At 40.4% G+C, this 15,901-nt stretch overlaps 1 protein-coding gene across 4 annotated transcripts; it reads right to left on the bottom strand.

The window, feature by feature from the left end:
* Window positions 1–1,665: 1,665 nt before the first annotated feature.
* Window positions 1,666–15,425, bottom strand: LOC110218416 (class I histocompatibility antigen, F10 alpha chain-like). 4 transcript variants are annotated; one of them, XM_078149263.1, is made up of 7 exons: window positions 14,984–15,425; window positions 13,788–13,942; window positions 9,490–9,750; window positions 8,623–8,889; window positions 7,219–7,497; window positions 6,974–7,090; window positions 1,666–2,262 (listed from the first exon to the last, which is right to left on the bottom strand). In XM_078149263.1, exons 3-7 carry the CDS (start codon window positions 9,671–9,673, stop codon window positions 2,240–2,242), a joined length of 870 nt encoding a protein of 289 aa, XP_078005389.1. In that variant the 5' UTR covers window positions 9,674–9,750; window positions 13,788–13,942; window positions 14,984–15,425; the 3' UTR covers window positions 1,666–2,239. The 4 variants fall into 4 exon arrangements, with proteins under 4 accessions (XP_078005389.1, XP_020856787.1, XP_078005390.1 ...); XM_021001128.2 differs by lacking the exons at window positions 13,788–13,942; window positions 14,984–15,425 and adding an exon at window positions 12,086–12,316; XM_078149264.1 differs by lacking the exons at window positions 13,788–13,942; window positions 14,984–15,425 and adding an exon at window positions 10,109–11,597.
* Between the last annotated feature and the right edge of the window lie 476 nt (window positions 15,426–15,901).

The following is a 15,901-nucleotide window of genomic DNA, read 5'->3' as shown; positions in this document are numbered from 1 at the left end:
TATCAGTCATGACCCTGATGACCTTTAAAAAAAATTGGACGCTTCTGTAGGAAAGTGGAGGCAAGTTGCAGCTTTGAGGAGTATGAACCTCTGGCAGCAGAGAAAAGAATCAACTCTTCAGAGAAATTATCTCTAGCCTTTGAGGGTAAGAGGATTTCTCTCTTCCCTCCCCCCTACTCATTTGTCACAGGTTTTAAAGCAAAGAAAATTTCTCACTAGGCAACACCATACCTACCAAGGAGTAAGCCCAATGAGTCAAGGTGGAAGACCATAAGAACTTTGTGAGTTGAGATTCCAGCTGAGTGACCTACAAGTAGCAACATTGCACCCAGTAAGAACAGCATAAGGATTCTACTGTAAGGGGAAATTGCATTTAGGCCATGCAGTGCCAGGGACATGAGCTGCTTAGGTCATATGTGTTCCTTATGTGTATACTTTTGTATTAACATACTCTACTTTTTGCTTACTCTTCTGACAGAAGCTATGTGTAGTTACGAGAGAATATACATTGGGGTACACTCTAGAGGGCCAGAGAGGAAATGGGGAGGGATACACAATCTTGAAGGCTGATTCTTGATTCTTGACTTTCATACCAACATTTCTATAATGGCTATGAAGACTTACACACTTGATGTGAAACAAGATTTCCTTCAGTGCTTCAAGGATTGTGATCTAATTGATATGGGTTCTTTTTGCCATGGCATAGAGGCTAATTCTACAATGCCTTGTCAGATTTCAGAGTTTGGTCAGTCAAAAAATTCAACTCCTTCACCCAACTTTGTGATGAACTTCTCTGAACATAGCTTGGCCAGCACCAGATATGCTCCAATTACTGGGCCAACCTGGCAGCCTCTACAATTTGTTTTTAGTTTTGTTTTAGGTAATTGGGGTTAAGTGAATTGTCCAGGGTCTCACAGCTATTAAGTGTCAAGTGTGTCTGAGGCCATATTTGAACTCAGGTCCTCCCGACTTCAGGCCCTGTGGATACTGCACCACCTAGCTGCCCCAGAGCCTCTACAGTTTGGAAGGACTTATATTTTAACCCTTAGCCTTCAAGATCCCAGTGGTACCACTATATAATAATGAAGCTCTGGAGCACTATATACTTGTGCAGGAAGAGTGTGACAAAATAGATAGGGAGTTATCCTAAGAGTTAAGAAGACCTGGTTCAAGTCTAGCCTCTAGAAAATATTGTTTACTATTCTTGGACAAGTCAATGAACTTTCACTGCTCTAAGTGAACTTTTCAAGACCAAACTGCCAAGCAGGTGCTGATATAGATTAGTAACAAAAATGACTTCTATTAATGAAATCACAAACAAGTTCAGTTCCCATTCCCACATACATTCAGTAGACATCACTGCCCCTTCTAATGTGGAATTCCAGAAATAGAATCAAATACACACAAAATATTAGTGTTTGATAAAAATGTAGGTAAGTGAAAACTAGGGGAAAGATTGCTGAGTTTGTTAATATTATTGGGAGAACATGATGAAACATAAATTTTGATCCTTGCACCATAAGCTCCAACACATTCCATCTGGATCTTGAATTAAAAATATGAGAATGAATTTTGAGCAGGTTAGAAGAAAAGAGAATAATATATTTATCTTAATTATACAAATCCAATTCCTTTGTAATTATTAAACAAAGACAACACATAAGAGCAGAGGAAGGCTGGTGAGTTTATTGCATAAAATTGCCAACTTTTTCAAAACGACAAATAATTATCAAGGTCAGATTTGGAAAATGTGAATCAAATATTAAAGATAAATCCTAACATACAAAATTTATGAGGAACATATAAGAATATTTGAGTGCGATGCCCCAGCACAACTGAAAAACCCTAGGTGAACAGTTTGCAAAAGGGGACTCAAAGAAAGCACAGCAGAGGACACTGATTACAACTATTCTTCCATAATTGAAGGGCTTGAGATTTGCTTGGGTGGGTGGGTGCTTACTTCCCCGACACAAACAATAAGTTCTCTATGAATGAATAGTTAATCTTCACCATTGCCTCGGGTAAAAATTTGCTTATTCCAGTGGACACTTCTTCCTGAATCTTTATGAATTCAGAGAGACTGGTGTTGGGACAATAGTCATCTGCTCCCACAAATGGAGCTTCTTGACCTAGGTAGGACCCTCCAGGGCTTGTGCTCCACAGGAAGAGCTTGCAGAAGCCTTGCTCACCAGTGCTATGATGAGGCATCAGCAGAGGACATCAGTGAAGGAGGACAACCTCACAAAAGGAAAACATGCAAACCTAGATGAAAAAAAGATGAAAAGACAAATACATTGTATGAATTTTTCATTTAATATTGCATGCATATTTTGTTTCTTGCCCCCTCCCTCCAATGGAAAGTAAGATTCTTGAGGGCAAGGAGTTTCCTTTTTTTTATTTATTTTCTAGACACCTAGTACATAGTAGACATGTAACAAATAAAAATTATGATAATAATAGCTAGCACTTATAAAATACTTTAAAGTTTTCAGAGTGCTTTACAAATATGACTTCATTTGATCCTCACAATAACCCAGGTGGTAGATTTGGAAAGTATGGATCATTTCTTTACAAAAATAGCCATGAAATTGAATACAGTAGTAACGACACTGCCATGCTCCCATTTCTGTGTTTTGAGCTGATTCTTCAGCACCCTGCTGTCTTGAGCACTGCCCCCCTTCCCATTCTTCCTACCCTGTTTCTTTGTTTTTTGTGAAGCAATTGGAGTGAAGTGACTTGCCCACAGTCACACAGATAGTAAGTGTCAAGTGTCTGAGATGGGATTTCAGCTCAGGTCCTCCTCACTCTAGGGCAATGATCTATCTATTATTATCTCCATTGTTATCTGCACTTCACAGTGAAAGAAACTGAGGCAGAAGTGTGAGAGGCTGGATCTGAACTCAATTATTCTTGACTCCAGGCCTAATGCTCTGTCAATAGTGCTACATAGGGTCCTTTAAAATATTTGTTGAATTGAAATGAATTAGCAATAAACCAATGCACTGTTATGAGTATATTATGCAATGAATTTGTTATCAAGTATAAATGGTTGTAAGTGCATGTATTTATTTAAAATGAAATTAAATTGCTATTTAACATGAAATGCATAATAGTGTTTCAAAATTAGATATTTATAACCTATTACTTTCAAAAGAATTCTGCCTTGGCCCCTGCATGAAAGGACAATTTTTTTTTTCTCGCAGAGAGAGATCATTCAGGGACAGCATTAAGACTAATGTTCAGGGAACCCCAAAGAAGACAGGATTGTCTTGCCTAGAGTCTTGTCCTTGATATATTCCATTCCTTTACTGTAGTGGAGGAGTAGGAGAAGGAGGAGAAGGAAAAGGTCCTTCTATCTGATTGAACTTGTAAACAAAGGTGTCTAAGTTGATCTTTCCTCAGAGTCCCATGCCAACCTCGCCATCCACCATGCTAATAGGAGAAGTGGAACAAGAGACCATAGTTCTCAAATTTCTCACTCTTAGGTAAAAACTTATGTTCTTGTTGCTTCCCAAAAGAGTTGATTTTCATTGATTTTCTTCTTTCCTATCCCACCCCATACCTTCTACCAGTATCCTTTGCATTCTCATTGGAGTTCACACATTCTTCCAACAAGTAGAGAACTTTTCATAGGATGCACACTCTGTTGAAGAACTTGAGGAGTCATTTCATTTGACGTCATGTCTCCAAGCAGGGACACTCCTGAAAGCTCCTAAATCTGACCAGGGCTCTTCAGTTTGAGAAACCTATTTGACCTACATGCTTTCCCTGTCACTATGGAAATGCCCAATAAACTCTCCCTTAAACACTTTCCTAAAAGTGCCCTTTGCCCCCATATTTCTCATAGTAATGATGACAATAAGTATGATAATAATGAGAACAACAACAACAATAATAATGGAAGGCAGCAGGATTGTGTCTTGTCTCAAGACCATTTCTACCTGAGCCCCAACAGAAAAGATGAGAATAACAAGAAAATTACAACACCAAGAGTGAGACCATCAGAAGCTCTCTATTTGTTGTGGACAAACCAATGATAAATCCACATACTGAAAATGCAGACCTCAAAATATCCTTGAGAACTCAACCAATAAATGGTGATAGAATAATCATAGCATGAACACAGATCAAATGATTGTCCATAATTGCCTGGAAATAACATTGATTCATAAAATATTTAAATAATATTTTAATAGGTGTCTTTATGCCACATCATAGCCTCTAATCTATATGGAATGAGAAGCTATGAAAATACAGAAACATAGCAGAGGAGATGCAAATTGTGTGGGACCAGGATGAGGTGCCTGTCATTTCTGTCATGTTGTTTGCTGTTGAAGTCACAAAAGTATTCACTCAGTGAACTTCCAGGAGATGAATTGACATCCTAATCCCTTTATTCAACTATAAAATGTAGTTATTTTAGTTGCTTGTGTAGTAGTCCACAGAGTGTTAATTATATAAGACTAATATATTCTTGCTAATTGTTCCCAAGAATATTTCTATATAATCTTCGTTGAAAAAGACAAGAAAAAATAACAATAACAATCCCTTAAATCAAAAGAGTACTCTCTACACTGATGATCTCGGCCTACCCATGAGCAACTGATATTTTTCCAATTATTTAGATTTGACTTTATTTGTGTGAAAAGTGTTTTGTAATTGTGTCCATATAATTCTTGAGTTTGTTTAGGCAGGTAGACTCCTAAATATTTTATAATGTCTACAGTAACTTTAAATAGAATCTCTATCTCTTGCTGTTTGGCTTTGTTGGTAATATATACAAATGCTGATGGTTTTGTGGGTTTATTTTATATCCTGCAACTTTGCTAAAATATGAATTCCAAATCTTATGAATGTCATATCACTGAGATTTGGAGTGATGTGTTATATATCTGCACTAGAAGCTAAATCTAATTTACAAAGAAAAAAATAAAATCTACAAGATGTAGTCTTGTGGTGAAATTCACAATTAGAAGCGAGCTTGGGAGCATCTGAAGACTAATGCTGGGAGAAATGCAGAGGATCATGCTAGGAGAATACTATAGACCATAGAGTCAGAAACAAGAAATGCATAATGTGCTTGAGAAATAGAATATAAATGTGGCACATTGTCATGAGATGCTACTGATGGGGGCCTTTCACAGGATAAGTGTTGGAGATCTTTCTGCTAAAACCATAACAGACGAGAAATTCTTGCCTTACTAACAACTTTTTTACTTTCTTACTTTTTTTTCTTGATTTTTCAATGTATTTGATATTCTCTGTATCCATAATCCCCAACTTGCTACACAGAAGAGGGAAATAGTTTTAATTATCTGTTCCCTGGGGCCAATTTTAGTCATATTTTCAGCTTAATACAAATCTTTTTTTGACAAAAACTTTTATGTCATCAACAGCTTTCTCATCTTTGCTGAATTATCATTATCATGATAAAAGACTTGAGGACCTTGAGACTATGGATGCTCTCTAAGCGAGAATGACTCAGGCATTTTAATCAAAAGAGCAATCACGTATTGAATAATGATGATATACTTCAATACTTTGAAGGAGCTGTGATCTCTTTGATTTCAATTATTCCTCTACTGATACCTCTTGCCACTCCTCTATGGATAACTTCTTTCAAAGGTCAAAGGAACCTCTTCTACCTCCCTGATTCTAACAAATAAATAAGAAGAAACTGATTGTTGAAATAAAATTGATGAAGATCTTGGGAGGCAGTGACAACACCTTCCTAGCATTCATGATAGAAAAAGAAATGAAAGTGAGAACATTTCTGATTGCATCATAGATTTTTAGCGAATGAATGTCAAAGATTTCACAGAAGCCATTGATAGCATCCCATGTTCCATAATTCTACTAGGAAAATTCAATCAAGGGAAATTGAATGCACTTTGAAAAAAAAACAAAATTATGATGAAGAAGAAAAGGAGGGAAGCTGTTTAAAAGATAAATATGGTGACACAGGGTACTCATTTCCCCATTTAGTTTTTCCATGGGTATTTATAAAAGATGGAAGAATCTGGTAAGTAAAAGTGAATACAAACAAAGGCCAACATCAAACCAGGATGATTTTAGTGTCACTGAGATGAAACTGATGATGAATCCTCAGCACAATCACAAAAAGTTTTCTACTTTTTAAAGCTACATTTGACACAAGAGAAAGCTCAAAGAAAGAAGGGGATTACTTCTCAGAATGAATGGAATGGAGGTAAGAGAAGGCAGAACTACAGCTAGGTCCCAATCAATGTGAATAAGGAATCCAGCAAAGTGTCACATTATTAAAATTTGTGTTGCATATTTCTATTAGGCCAGAACAAATGGCCATTAAAAAACATAATTATAACTTCAAATGATATGAAAATGTTTCTGTTGTGGTATTGGAATATGGACATAAGGCACAGAAATGGTTAACAAAGAATGGAAGCCCATGTAAGATGGTAATTAGAGAGTTTCTGAGTATCTTAATAAACATAAATGAGTTGACATGGATTAAAATCTCAAGGTACTAAAAACAAACAAAGAAACAAATGATGACTTTGATGACTTATTACCAAGCCACTGACTGATCTCTGAAAAATAGTGGTGAATGAGAACTGCTGGTCTGGAAATGGACATATGACCCCATATTTTGTAAGGGAAGGTCATGGACACTTCATAACCTTTAGCCAAGGAGGTATATATGCATCATACTACTGTGAGGTAAGTGGTTTTTTTATCCTCCTTTTACAAATGAGCATACTGTGGCTTGGAGAAGTTGGCTTGCCCAGTAAGTTATCAAAGAGACTTTTGACTAGGTGTAGTTTGGACAATATAGCTTCTGTGTCCCACTTCAACCCTGAGATTCTGGGATTCCCTTCTCAAAATATATTCCTATTACAAGTTATTGAGGTTGCTGTAATAGTAATATCTGCTGTCTCCTTGGGAGTTCCCCATCCAATACCTTTCTGTTACCTCTCTCTCATTACATGCATACCTGACTGCCTCTTCTTCCTTGCTATGAAGGCCCCAGCACAGCTCAGCAGAAGAATGACAGCCAACACAATGCCCAGTGTCAGGACCCAAGGCTTCTCCCTTGTGGGCTTTTCAGGGACTATATGGAGAAAAGATAGAATATAAATGTGGGTACATTAAAGGAAAGAAGAGGGAAGGGAATGGAACTCCACTCTGGGAACTGGTCTCATTGAGGATGTGATGAGAATACCTGTATGAAGCACTAACCTGGATACACAGCAGGGGTCTTCAGCTCAATATGTTCTACCACACAAGTGTAACCCATCCCTGAGTCTTCTGGTGGGAGCTCTAAGGTAACTCGGAGGTAGAAAGTGGAATCTGCATTGGGCAGGGTGCCAGTGGAAGTCTCCTTTCCCCATACACCAAGCTTCCCATCCTTTTCCCAATGCAGTAGAATGGAGCGAGGGTAGAAGCCTGTGGCTGTGCAGGAGAGAATGATGCTGCCTTCTCGGTTGACACGGCGAGATACGGTCACCTCAGGGGGCACTGGGAGCAGAGATCAAGAAAGAAGGCCTCATGTCACAATCTCAGTGAGTGTTTGGTGCTTCCATTGTGTCTACCTTTACTGATGTCCCCAATCTCCTTTATGCTGCATCTCTTATCCTGTTGGACCCACTGGACCCTTTAGACCCTTGAGAGAAGCATGATAGCTTATCTCCATTTGTATCTCCTTGGACCCCTAGAAGAGTATTATGTAAACACTAGTTATAGAGTCAACATCTGTTGGTGTTGATGACCACATCACCAGCAACTTTCTAAACCCTCTTCAAGTAGTTTGGTCAGCTATAATGGATTAAGAACAGAATCTTCTTCAACAGGCCAATATTCCATATGGTCCATGAGTTCATCAGTGTCTGTCCTTCTAAAAGTGAAGATTGAAGACAGTCTATGCTTACTAGACTTTCCTTTATGTGTTTCTTTCACTTCCCTCCCAAACCCCAACAAAAAAAATCAAACATTACCTGGTGTCTGACCTCCTGGTGATGATGTTTGACATTTGGCTAGATGGTCACTAGACAGCAGGCACAAAACGTATCATTCCTGAGGCTGTACATAAGGTTTTTCTGACTTGGTAGGACACAACAGAGTATTTTTAGCTTTCATAGCCTTTGAGCTCCTAGGGTCCTTCTCATGCCTTTATGAGGCAGGCAGGAGGAGATTAACTTAAACAAAAGAAATAAAGAAAGATGGAAGGAAAGACAGAAAAAAAGAAGGAAGGAAAGAGAAAAAAGAAAGGAGGGAAAGTAGGAAGGAGGGAAGAAAAATGACAGAGAGAAGTGAAAGAAGGAAAGAAATAAGAAAAAGTAGAAGAAAAGAAAGAGGGGGAAATGGACAAAAAGAAAGAAGGAAAGGAAGATAATTAGGAAAGAAAGAAGGAAGGATGGCAAGGGAAAAAGAAAAAGAAATAAGAAAAGAAAGGAAGAACAAAGAAAGAAGGAAAAAAGAAATACTCTCAACCTTTCTCACATTCTCTGATTCCCCCCATCATAAGTTGGAGTGATGGTTAGAAACTATGGATCCTGCCTGTTTCTCTAGGGCTCCAGTTACTACACAGAAAAATAGGGGTGACCTGGACCTCCTGGGAGGAGATGGGAAGACGCAAACACTCACCATTATCCCTTAAGCTTGAGAACCCAGCGATTTTCCTCAGCAGGTCAACACAATAATAATTCATGTAGCGTTTCCTTAGATCAGTCCAGAAGGGACTCTCTAGAATGAACTCATATTTCTTGAATTCAGGCTTTACATTCTCCCAGTACCCAACTTCTTCATCTATCCTGTAATATTCTTCTCCTTCCCAAATTAAATGGACAAGGCTCTTCACCTTGATGTCATTGTCTATTTCACAGTCTGCAAGGAGCTGCCCTGTGTAGTTTCCTGTGGAGGAACATTGGGGTGGCCTCTTCTGGGACTGGTGAAGAGACAGAGATCAGTAACTAGAATCAGCTGCAGCCCATCCCTAAACTGTGGGCATGAATGAGGGCATGGAGAGTACAGTTCTAATGATTAAGAAAGTTTGGAAAGTAGTGAAAGTTCTTGGGCTGAAGGCAGTGGTGTCTTAGAAGGAATATAGAAGTAGATGGTGACCCAGGATTGTGAACCAAGTGGATGAAGCCTAGGGTTCAGGGATGAATTCTTTTTTGTTTTTAATACTTTTTTTTTTTACAATTGGGGGAAGTGAATTGCCCAGTTTGACAACTTGGGTTAAGTGACAGCTAGTAAGTGTTAAGCGTTTGGTCTTAGGCCAGATTTGAACTCAGGTCCTCCTGACTTCAGGGCTTGTGCTCTATCCAGTGCACCACCTAGCTGCCCCTAGGTACAGATTCTTTAATGCTCATTCTCCAGGTTAGCAAATGACAATGGACTGGGACCCTTTCAGTGGTAAGATCTACTGGGGATGGATCTATTTTACTTGGAGAAGAAATAGACAAGGTATGATGAAAAGAGGGATAGGGGAGATGAGTGGATCTGACTTACTGTTGTCGTAAGTGTCATTCTTTGGAAAGTATTGGAAGATCCAGTTGATATCTTGCTCGTGGAACATGAATAAATTCTGTATCTCGGTGAGGGAATCGACTCCCAATGCTATAGAGAGCCAGGGTATCTTGATAGTAATTTGCTGGTCTATATTGTTGTAGGATGCCACTTGAATATCATCCATGAAGCTGATTTCCCTTAGTTCCAAGAGAGAGTGGGCCGAGCCCACTACAGTGAACTGAGCCACATGCTTGTGGTGTACTGAATTATTGGAGGGAAGAGAAGAAGAGAACGTGGTGATTCAGGTTCCCAGAGGACCAGTGTTTTCTCTAATTCATTCCTTTGCCCTTCCTCTGCCCTTCCCATCAGTAAGGGCAGCTATGCAAATGACTCCAACTCTCTCTCTCTCTGTCTGTCTCTCTGACTGTCTCTCTCTCTCCAAGCATCACCAGCTAGGTGGTGCAGCATATAGAATGCAGCGGATAAAGTGCTGTGATTGTAGTCAGGAACAGCAGAGTTTAAATCGAGCAAGCACCCAGGTATGCTGGGTAACCCTGGGCAAAACACTTAAGCTCTTCAGTTTTGTTATACAGAAAACAGGCATAGTAATGACACTTACCTCTCAGGATTCTTGTGATGATCAAGTGATCAAGTGAAACATTTGTAAAGCAGTTACCCTAGTGCCTGGCACAATGGAGGGGATTAGTAAATGCTTATTTGACAAAAAAAAAAAAGCCTATCTTTAGAATATTCCAAATTAGATTGTCTAGAGGTAGCTGAAACACAACATGTCAAAACCAGAATTCATCATCTTTCTTTCTAAACCCACTTGTTTTCCTAATTTTCTATTTCTGTCAAGAACACCACTAGTATTCCAGTGACTCAGGTTTGTAATTTCAGACTCATCCTCCAATCTTCCCTTTCCCCCTCTTCCTCTAATATACCACCAGTGGCCAAGTGCTATTGATTCCATCTCCACAACTTCTGTCACATCCATTTCTTTCTCTCCATTTACACACCCCCACCCTAGTTCACCCTCATCACCTTTCACCCAGGCTGTTGCAATTTCCTCCTCATTGGTTTCCTTCTTCAGACCTCTCCCCTCTCCAATCAGTCCTCCCCAATCTTCCCATTTTCTATTCCTAAGGACATCACTTCTTTTCTCTAAAGAGTTCTAGTGGACACCTAAGGCTTCTAGAATAAAATAGGAATTCTTCCAGCTAATGACACTCAGCACCATTCACAGCCTGCATCCAGCTTACCTTTGGAGGCTTATCTCATAGTCCTCCCATTCATGCATTCAGCAATCCAGCCAGGCTGTCCCACTTACCATCATCACACCCAACATTCCATCCTGCAGGTCTTTGCTGAGACTGTCTGCCCAGCCTGGAATGGGATCTCTCATCATTTCCAGCTTTGAGAATCCCCAAGTTTCTCTAAACTACAGCTCCAGGTCCACCTCCTACGATGTTTTCCCTAATTCCTATAGGTGCTAATTGCCTTACCGCAATGAGAATTTGATTTGTATTTACTTAAACCTACAATAATGATTTATTTCCAATCATCTGCACGTTTCTGTCACAGAGTAGGGAATTTATGTGGAATGATAGAAAGAGAATTGACTTTGGAATCAGAAGAACAAGGTTTGGATCCCATTTCTAATAATAATTGTGTGACTTTGGCAAAGTCACACAACTCCTTTGGGCATCAGTTTCCAAATTTGTAAAATGACAAGGTAAGACCATATGACCTTTCAGGAACCTCATTGTTGTCCTATACATGCCATCCTCTTCACTCACACAGCCCTGACTCTTGCTTGGGCCCTGTTATCTCTCACCTACAACAGCCTCCTCACTGATCTCCCTACCTCAAGCCTCCTCTCTTCCATCCATCCTTGCCTCAGCTACCAACATGATTTTTCTAAAGCACTACTCATGCTATCTCACTCTCCTCATTAATAAACTCCAACATCCCTCTTTTATCTCCATGATAAAGTTCTTTGCTCAGTATTTAAAATCTTTCAGAGAATGAATACTTCCAGTCATTCTAATTGAGAGTATTACATTTTACTCCCCTCCACTAATCCGACTTCCCAATAGCAGCTTACTGGCCATTCCCCACACTTGCCCTTTTCCACCCACCCCCCCGCCTTTGTCTTGACTGTTCCCTGTGCTGGAATGTTCTCCATTCGTACCTCCACTTCCTGGCCTCCCTGGACTCCTACAAGTCTCAGATAAAATGTCACCTTCAGGAAGCCTTTGCTGGTGCCCACAATTACCAGAGCTTTCCTCTCCAAAGCTTCCTTTCATCTATCTGTATGTATCTTATAGGCATCTTTTCATTTACTTGCTGTCTCCCCCAGTAGAGTGTGAGCTTCTTGGAGGCAGGGACCAGGTTTTATTTGATTTATTTTTTGGTATCCCTACCACTTAGAACACTAGTTAGCTGCACCATACAAATTGTTCAATAAAAGCTTGTTGACTGACCACCTGGGTGACCTGAAGCCCCCTGAGCACAGTGACTGAGTTTCCGCCACCAGACACAAATCTCCATGGTCTTTCCCCTATTTGCATAACTTCTTTGCCCCTAGACTTACCTGCCTGGGTGTCTCTCAAAGTAAATGCCCCAAGAATAAGAAGCCAGGCTGAAGAGAGCCATCTCGACCTCCTCTGATACTCCATGAAGATTTAGGCCCTATATTCTGTGTCCCAGACACTGCCTAAATGGGAACTGAGGCCTCCTATGTACATATCATGGCCCCCTACTTCTATCCCCACCCAGGCATGGATTGGTTCTGCTAAGGCCCTGCCCTCCTCTCATCATCACCAGTTATGCCTGTCATGAGGCAAAAACTTTTCCTGCCTAGCACATATGAGAGAGGAAGTGAAACCGAGTTCATAATGAAGTCAGTGCGCTCAGAGCACAGTCATCACCAAGTACTGTCTCAGAGGCCCAGAGATGGGCTGGTTCAACAATGACCACTCAGCTGTCTTCCTAATTTTCACTGAACCTAGAAATGCTTAGATCTGAAAGGATCACCAGGGAGCCTTCATTCTGGAGCAGAGATATAGGGAAGAGATCCCATTCCCCCTTTCCTCACACTGCCCTCAGGGAGCCCCTGGTAGAATGGGAAGGTAGAATCCCTGTCCTCAGGGAGTCCCTGAATTGATGGGGCAGATTTCAATGGGGCTAACAGTCTGAAAGTGTCACATTAACTATGACAATAATGAATATTGCCCTTTAAGGTTGGCAAGGGACTTCTTATGTTTTATTATCACATCGATCCTCATAAGCTGTGAGGTAGGCACAATTATTATTCTTGTTTTTCAGATAAGGAAACTGAGACTGAGAGGGATTAAATAACTTTCCCAGGGTGACCCCACTAGTGACAGTCTAAGGAATTGACAGAGAAGTCACCCTGCCTTTGTTGACATTCTTGACAGTGTTTCACACTGCTTTTCAATTCTGATTAGTTATATTTCCTCTCCATGTGGCCTGCAGACCCTGGGTTCTTTTCCAGAATCTTAGCTGGCAACTCCTAGTGTTTGTAGACTCACCATGTGGATGTCTGGCTTCCTCCACTGTGACTGTGGGGTGTTTCACCCTGGCTCATCCCTGACGCTGAGTCTGCATCACCAACATATAGCACATCACTTGTCACATAGCACGGACTTATTAAATTCTTGTTGATTGAGTGAGCATATACAGTGTAAAATCTGTGGGGTCATTGCAGATGGCTCATGGACATTCAGTCAAAAATCCACGTACTTACTGTCCAGAGTCCAAAGCAGACCTAATTATCTTTCTCCCAGAACCCTCCCCTGTTCCCACTCTCATTATTACTCCTGAAGGCACTTCTATCCTCCAAGTTCCCCAAGCTGGCAGCCTCAGGGTCATCCTTGACTCCTCCCTGGCATTCACTCTTCATCTCCAATGTGTTGTTGATACTGGCCATTTCTACCTTCTCTACATCTCCTATGAATCCTCCATATACCCACAACCCTTAAAAAGTCCCTTATCACCTCTCACCTAGATCACTGCAGTAGCCTACTCACCGAACTTTCTGCCTCAAGTCTCTCCCCACTACATTCTATCCTTCACACCAGTTCTACCCATTCACTTCTGAGTCTCTAGGAGTGAGGGGTGATGACCATTTGTCAGTGTGTTATATTTGGGATTCTTCTTTAAGTCTGGATTGGTCTAGGTGGTAATTGAGGCTCCTTCTAAATCTGAAAGTCGATGATTCTATAAACGGAGGAGTGAGCCTAGGGAGTCCTGTTTATAGCAGACTAGTGTACCTGTGGAGGGACTGGTGTCCTAGGATATTACTGGATGGTTTCCCCCTTGCATCTATGCTTGTGATCCTTCATTGTTTCTAGGTCCCTGTGAAAGCCTTCTGAGCCAGTACATGCTTTATGTTGCCTGGGTTCTTCATCAGAGGACACCAATTGGCCTAGAAAAAGAGAGAATGACTCTGGCAATGCTAGTTAGAATGAAGGTTTTAACAGATCCTTTGGAGTTCTCTTTATATTATCTGGGGCATGCCTTTATCAGACAATGATCACAGGACTTTTCCATTATGAGATCAGAGTAAGCAGACACTTTGTGTGCTGAAGAAACCGATCTGGGTTAATTCTTCTCATTTTTATAAGTAGTATCACAGTTTGCTATGGAGTTATTTTAACTATCTAAAAAATTGTGAATCTATGAACTATGTCCAGAGAGGTTCATCACAAAGTTGGGTAAAAGGGATAAATTTTTTGGCCAACCAAATTATAAAAGCCTATCTGATAAGGCATTGTAGGATTATACTCTATGCCACTGGAAAAAGAACCGTTATCAATTAGATCATAATTCTTGAAGCATTTAAGGAAATCTTGTTTCACATCAAGTGTGCAAGTCTTCATATGCTCTTTAGAAAACCTGGCACCAAAGCCAAGAATCAAGAATCATCCTTCTACATTGTGAGAAAACAAAGTGTACTAATGCATTGTTTTTGGAGCTATGAATTGGTCCAAACATTCTAGGAAGCAATTCGTAATTATGCAGATGAAGTGATGAAAATCTCCATGGTCTTTGACACAGAGATCCCCACTGCCAGGCATATATACTCCAAAGAGGTCAAAGACACAAGGAAAGTTTGCATATGGCAACTTTGTACCATCATTGTAACTGCAAAGAAATAGACATACCATAGATGCCCATGTATTCAGAATATGTTGCGGTATTATTGTGCTGTAATTAACAATGAGCATGACAAATACAGAGAAATCTCGGAAGACTTATATGAATTGATCTAAAATGAAGCAAATAGAACCTGGAAAAAATTAGACACAATGACTTTTGTTGTTGTTCAGTTGTTTTCCATTGTGTCCAGCCCTTCCTGACCCCATTTGCTATTTTCTTGACAAAGATACTGGAGTGCTTTGCCATTTCCTTCTCCAACTACTTTTATAGAAGAGGAAACTGAAGTACACAGCATTTAGTGACTCACCCAAGGTTACACAGCCAGTAAGTGCCTGAGGCAGGGTCTCCCTGACTCCCAAGCCCAAGTCCAGCACTCTGTCCTCTTCTCCACCTTGGAACAGAGCTGCTTTTATAGTTGGAGTCTTCTTACTCTGAAGCTGTTGTTTTGTTGTTTCAGTCATGTCTGACTTTGTGACCCCACTTGGAATTTTCTTGGCAAAGATACTTGGACTTTGCACCATTTCCTTCTCCAGTTCTTTTTACAGATGAAGAAACTGAGACAAACAGGGTTGAGTGACTTATGGTCACCCAGCTAGTAAGTGTCTGAGGCCAGATTTGAACTCAGATCTTCCAGACTCCAAGACTGGTGCTCTATCTACTGTGTCACTGCATCTGCTGTTCCTGCTTAAGGGAGAAAATATGTCCAGGAAAAAAGTCCCACACATCAGCCAGAGTGTTCTCTTCAGGGCCCTCTAACCTGATGAAGCCTTTCTCAGTGTTGATGAATGTGGAGGGGCAGGCGGCTCACTGTTAAGTATAGGGCTTTGTATGGGAATTCCCCTTTGGTTCACCCCACAGTGTGGTACAGTCATTTCTAGCAAATACATCCTCAGAATAAGATGCAAATCAACTTATCTTTACCCAGACAGAAAATGATAATAACCATAATAAATTTTTAAATAGTGATTTAAAATTTGCCAGAGCTTTACATGTGGCATCTCATTTAACACTCATAATAACCCTGAGATTAGGTGCTGTTATTATGTGCATTTTGCAGATGAGAAAACTGAGACATGGTTAAGTGACTTGCACAGGGTCAAACAGCGAGTGTAGGAGGCAGAATTTGAATTGAGGTCTTGCTGACTCCAAGGCCAGTGCTCAGTCTGCTGTGCACCTATCAGCCTGTTATAAAAGTACAAACAGCAAAAAGACATTATTTAGGGTT

This window comes from Phascolarctos cinereus, unplaced genomic scaffold, assembly GCF_003287225.1.
Source record: "Phascolarctos cinereus isolate Bilbo 61053 unplaced genomic scaffold, phaCin_HiC Scaffold_2;HRSCAF=192, whole genome shotgun sequence".
NCBI lineage: Eukaryota > Metazoa > Chordata > Mammalia > Diprotodontia > Phascolarctidae > Phascolarctos > Phascolarctos cinereus.
This window is presented reverse-complemented; position numbering and strand designations above follow the sequence as displayed.

Coding starts and splice junctions, on each gene's coding strand:
- LOC110218416 (XM_021001127.2), bottom strand. CDS start 12,170: ATGGAGTATCAGAGGAGGTCGAGATGGCTCTCTTCAGCCTGGCTTCTT. Junction 7,498..8,622: donor CTCAAGCTTAAGGGATAATG/GTGAGTGTTTGC, acceptor CTCTGCTCCCAG/TGCCCCCTGAGGTGACCGTA. Junction 7,091..7,218: donor GACCCCTGCTGTGTATCCAG/GTTAGTGCTTCA, acceptor TTCTCCATATAG/TCCCTGAAAAGCCCACAAGG.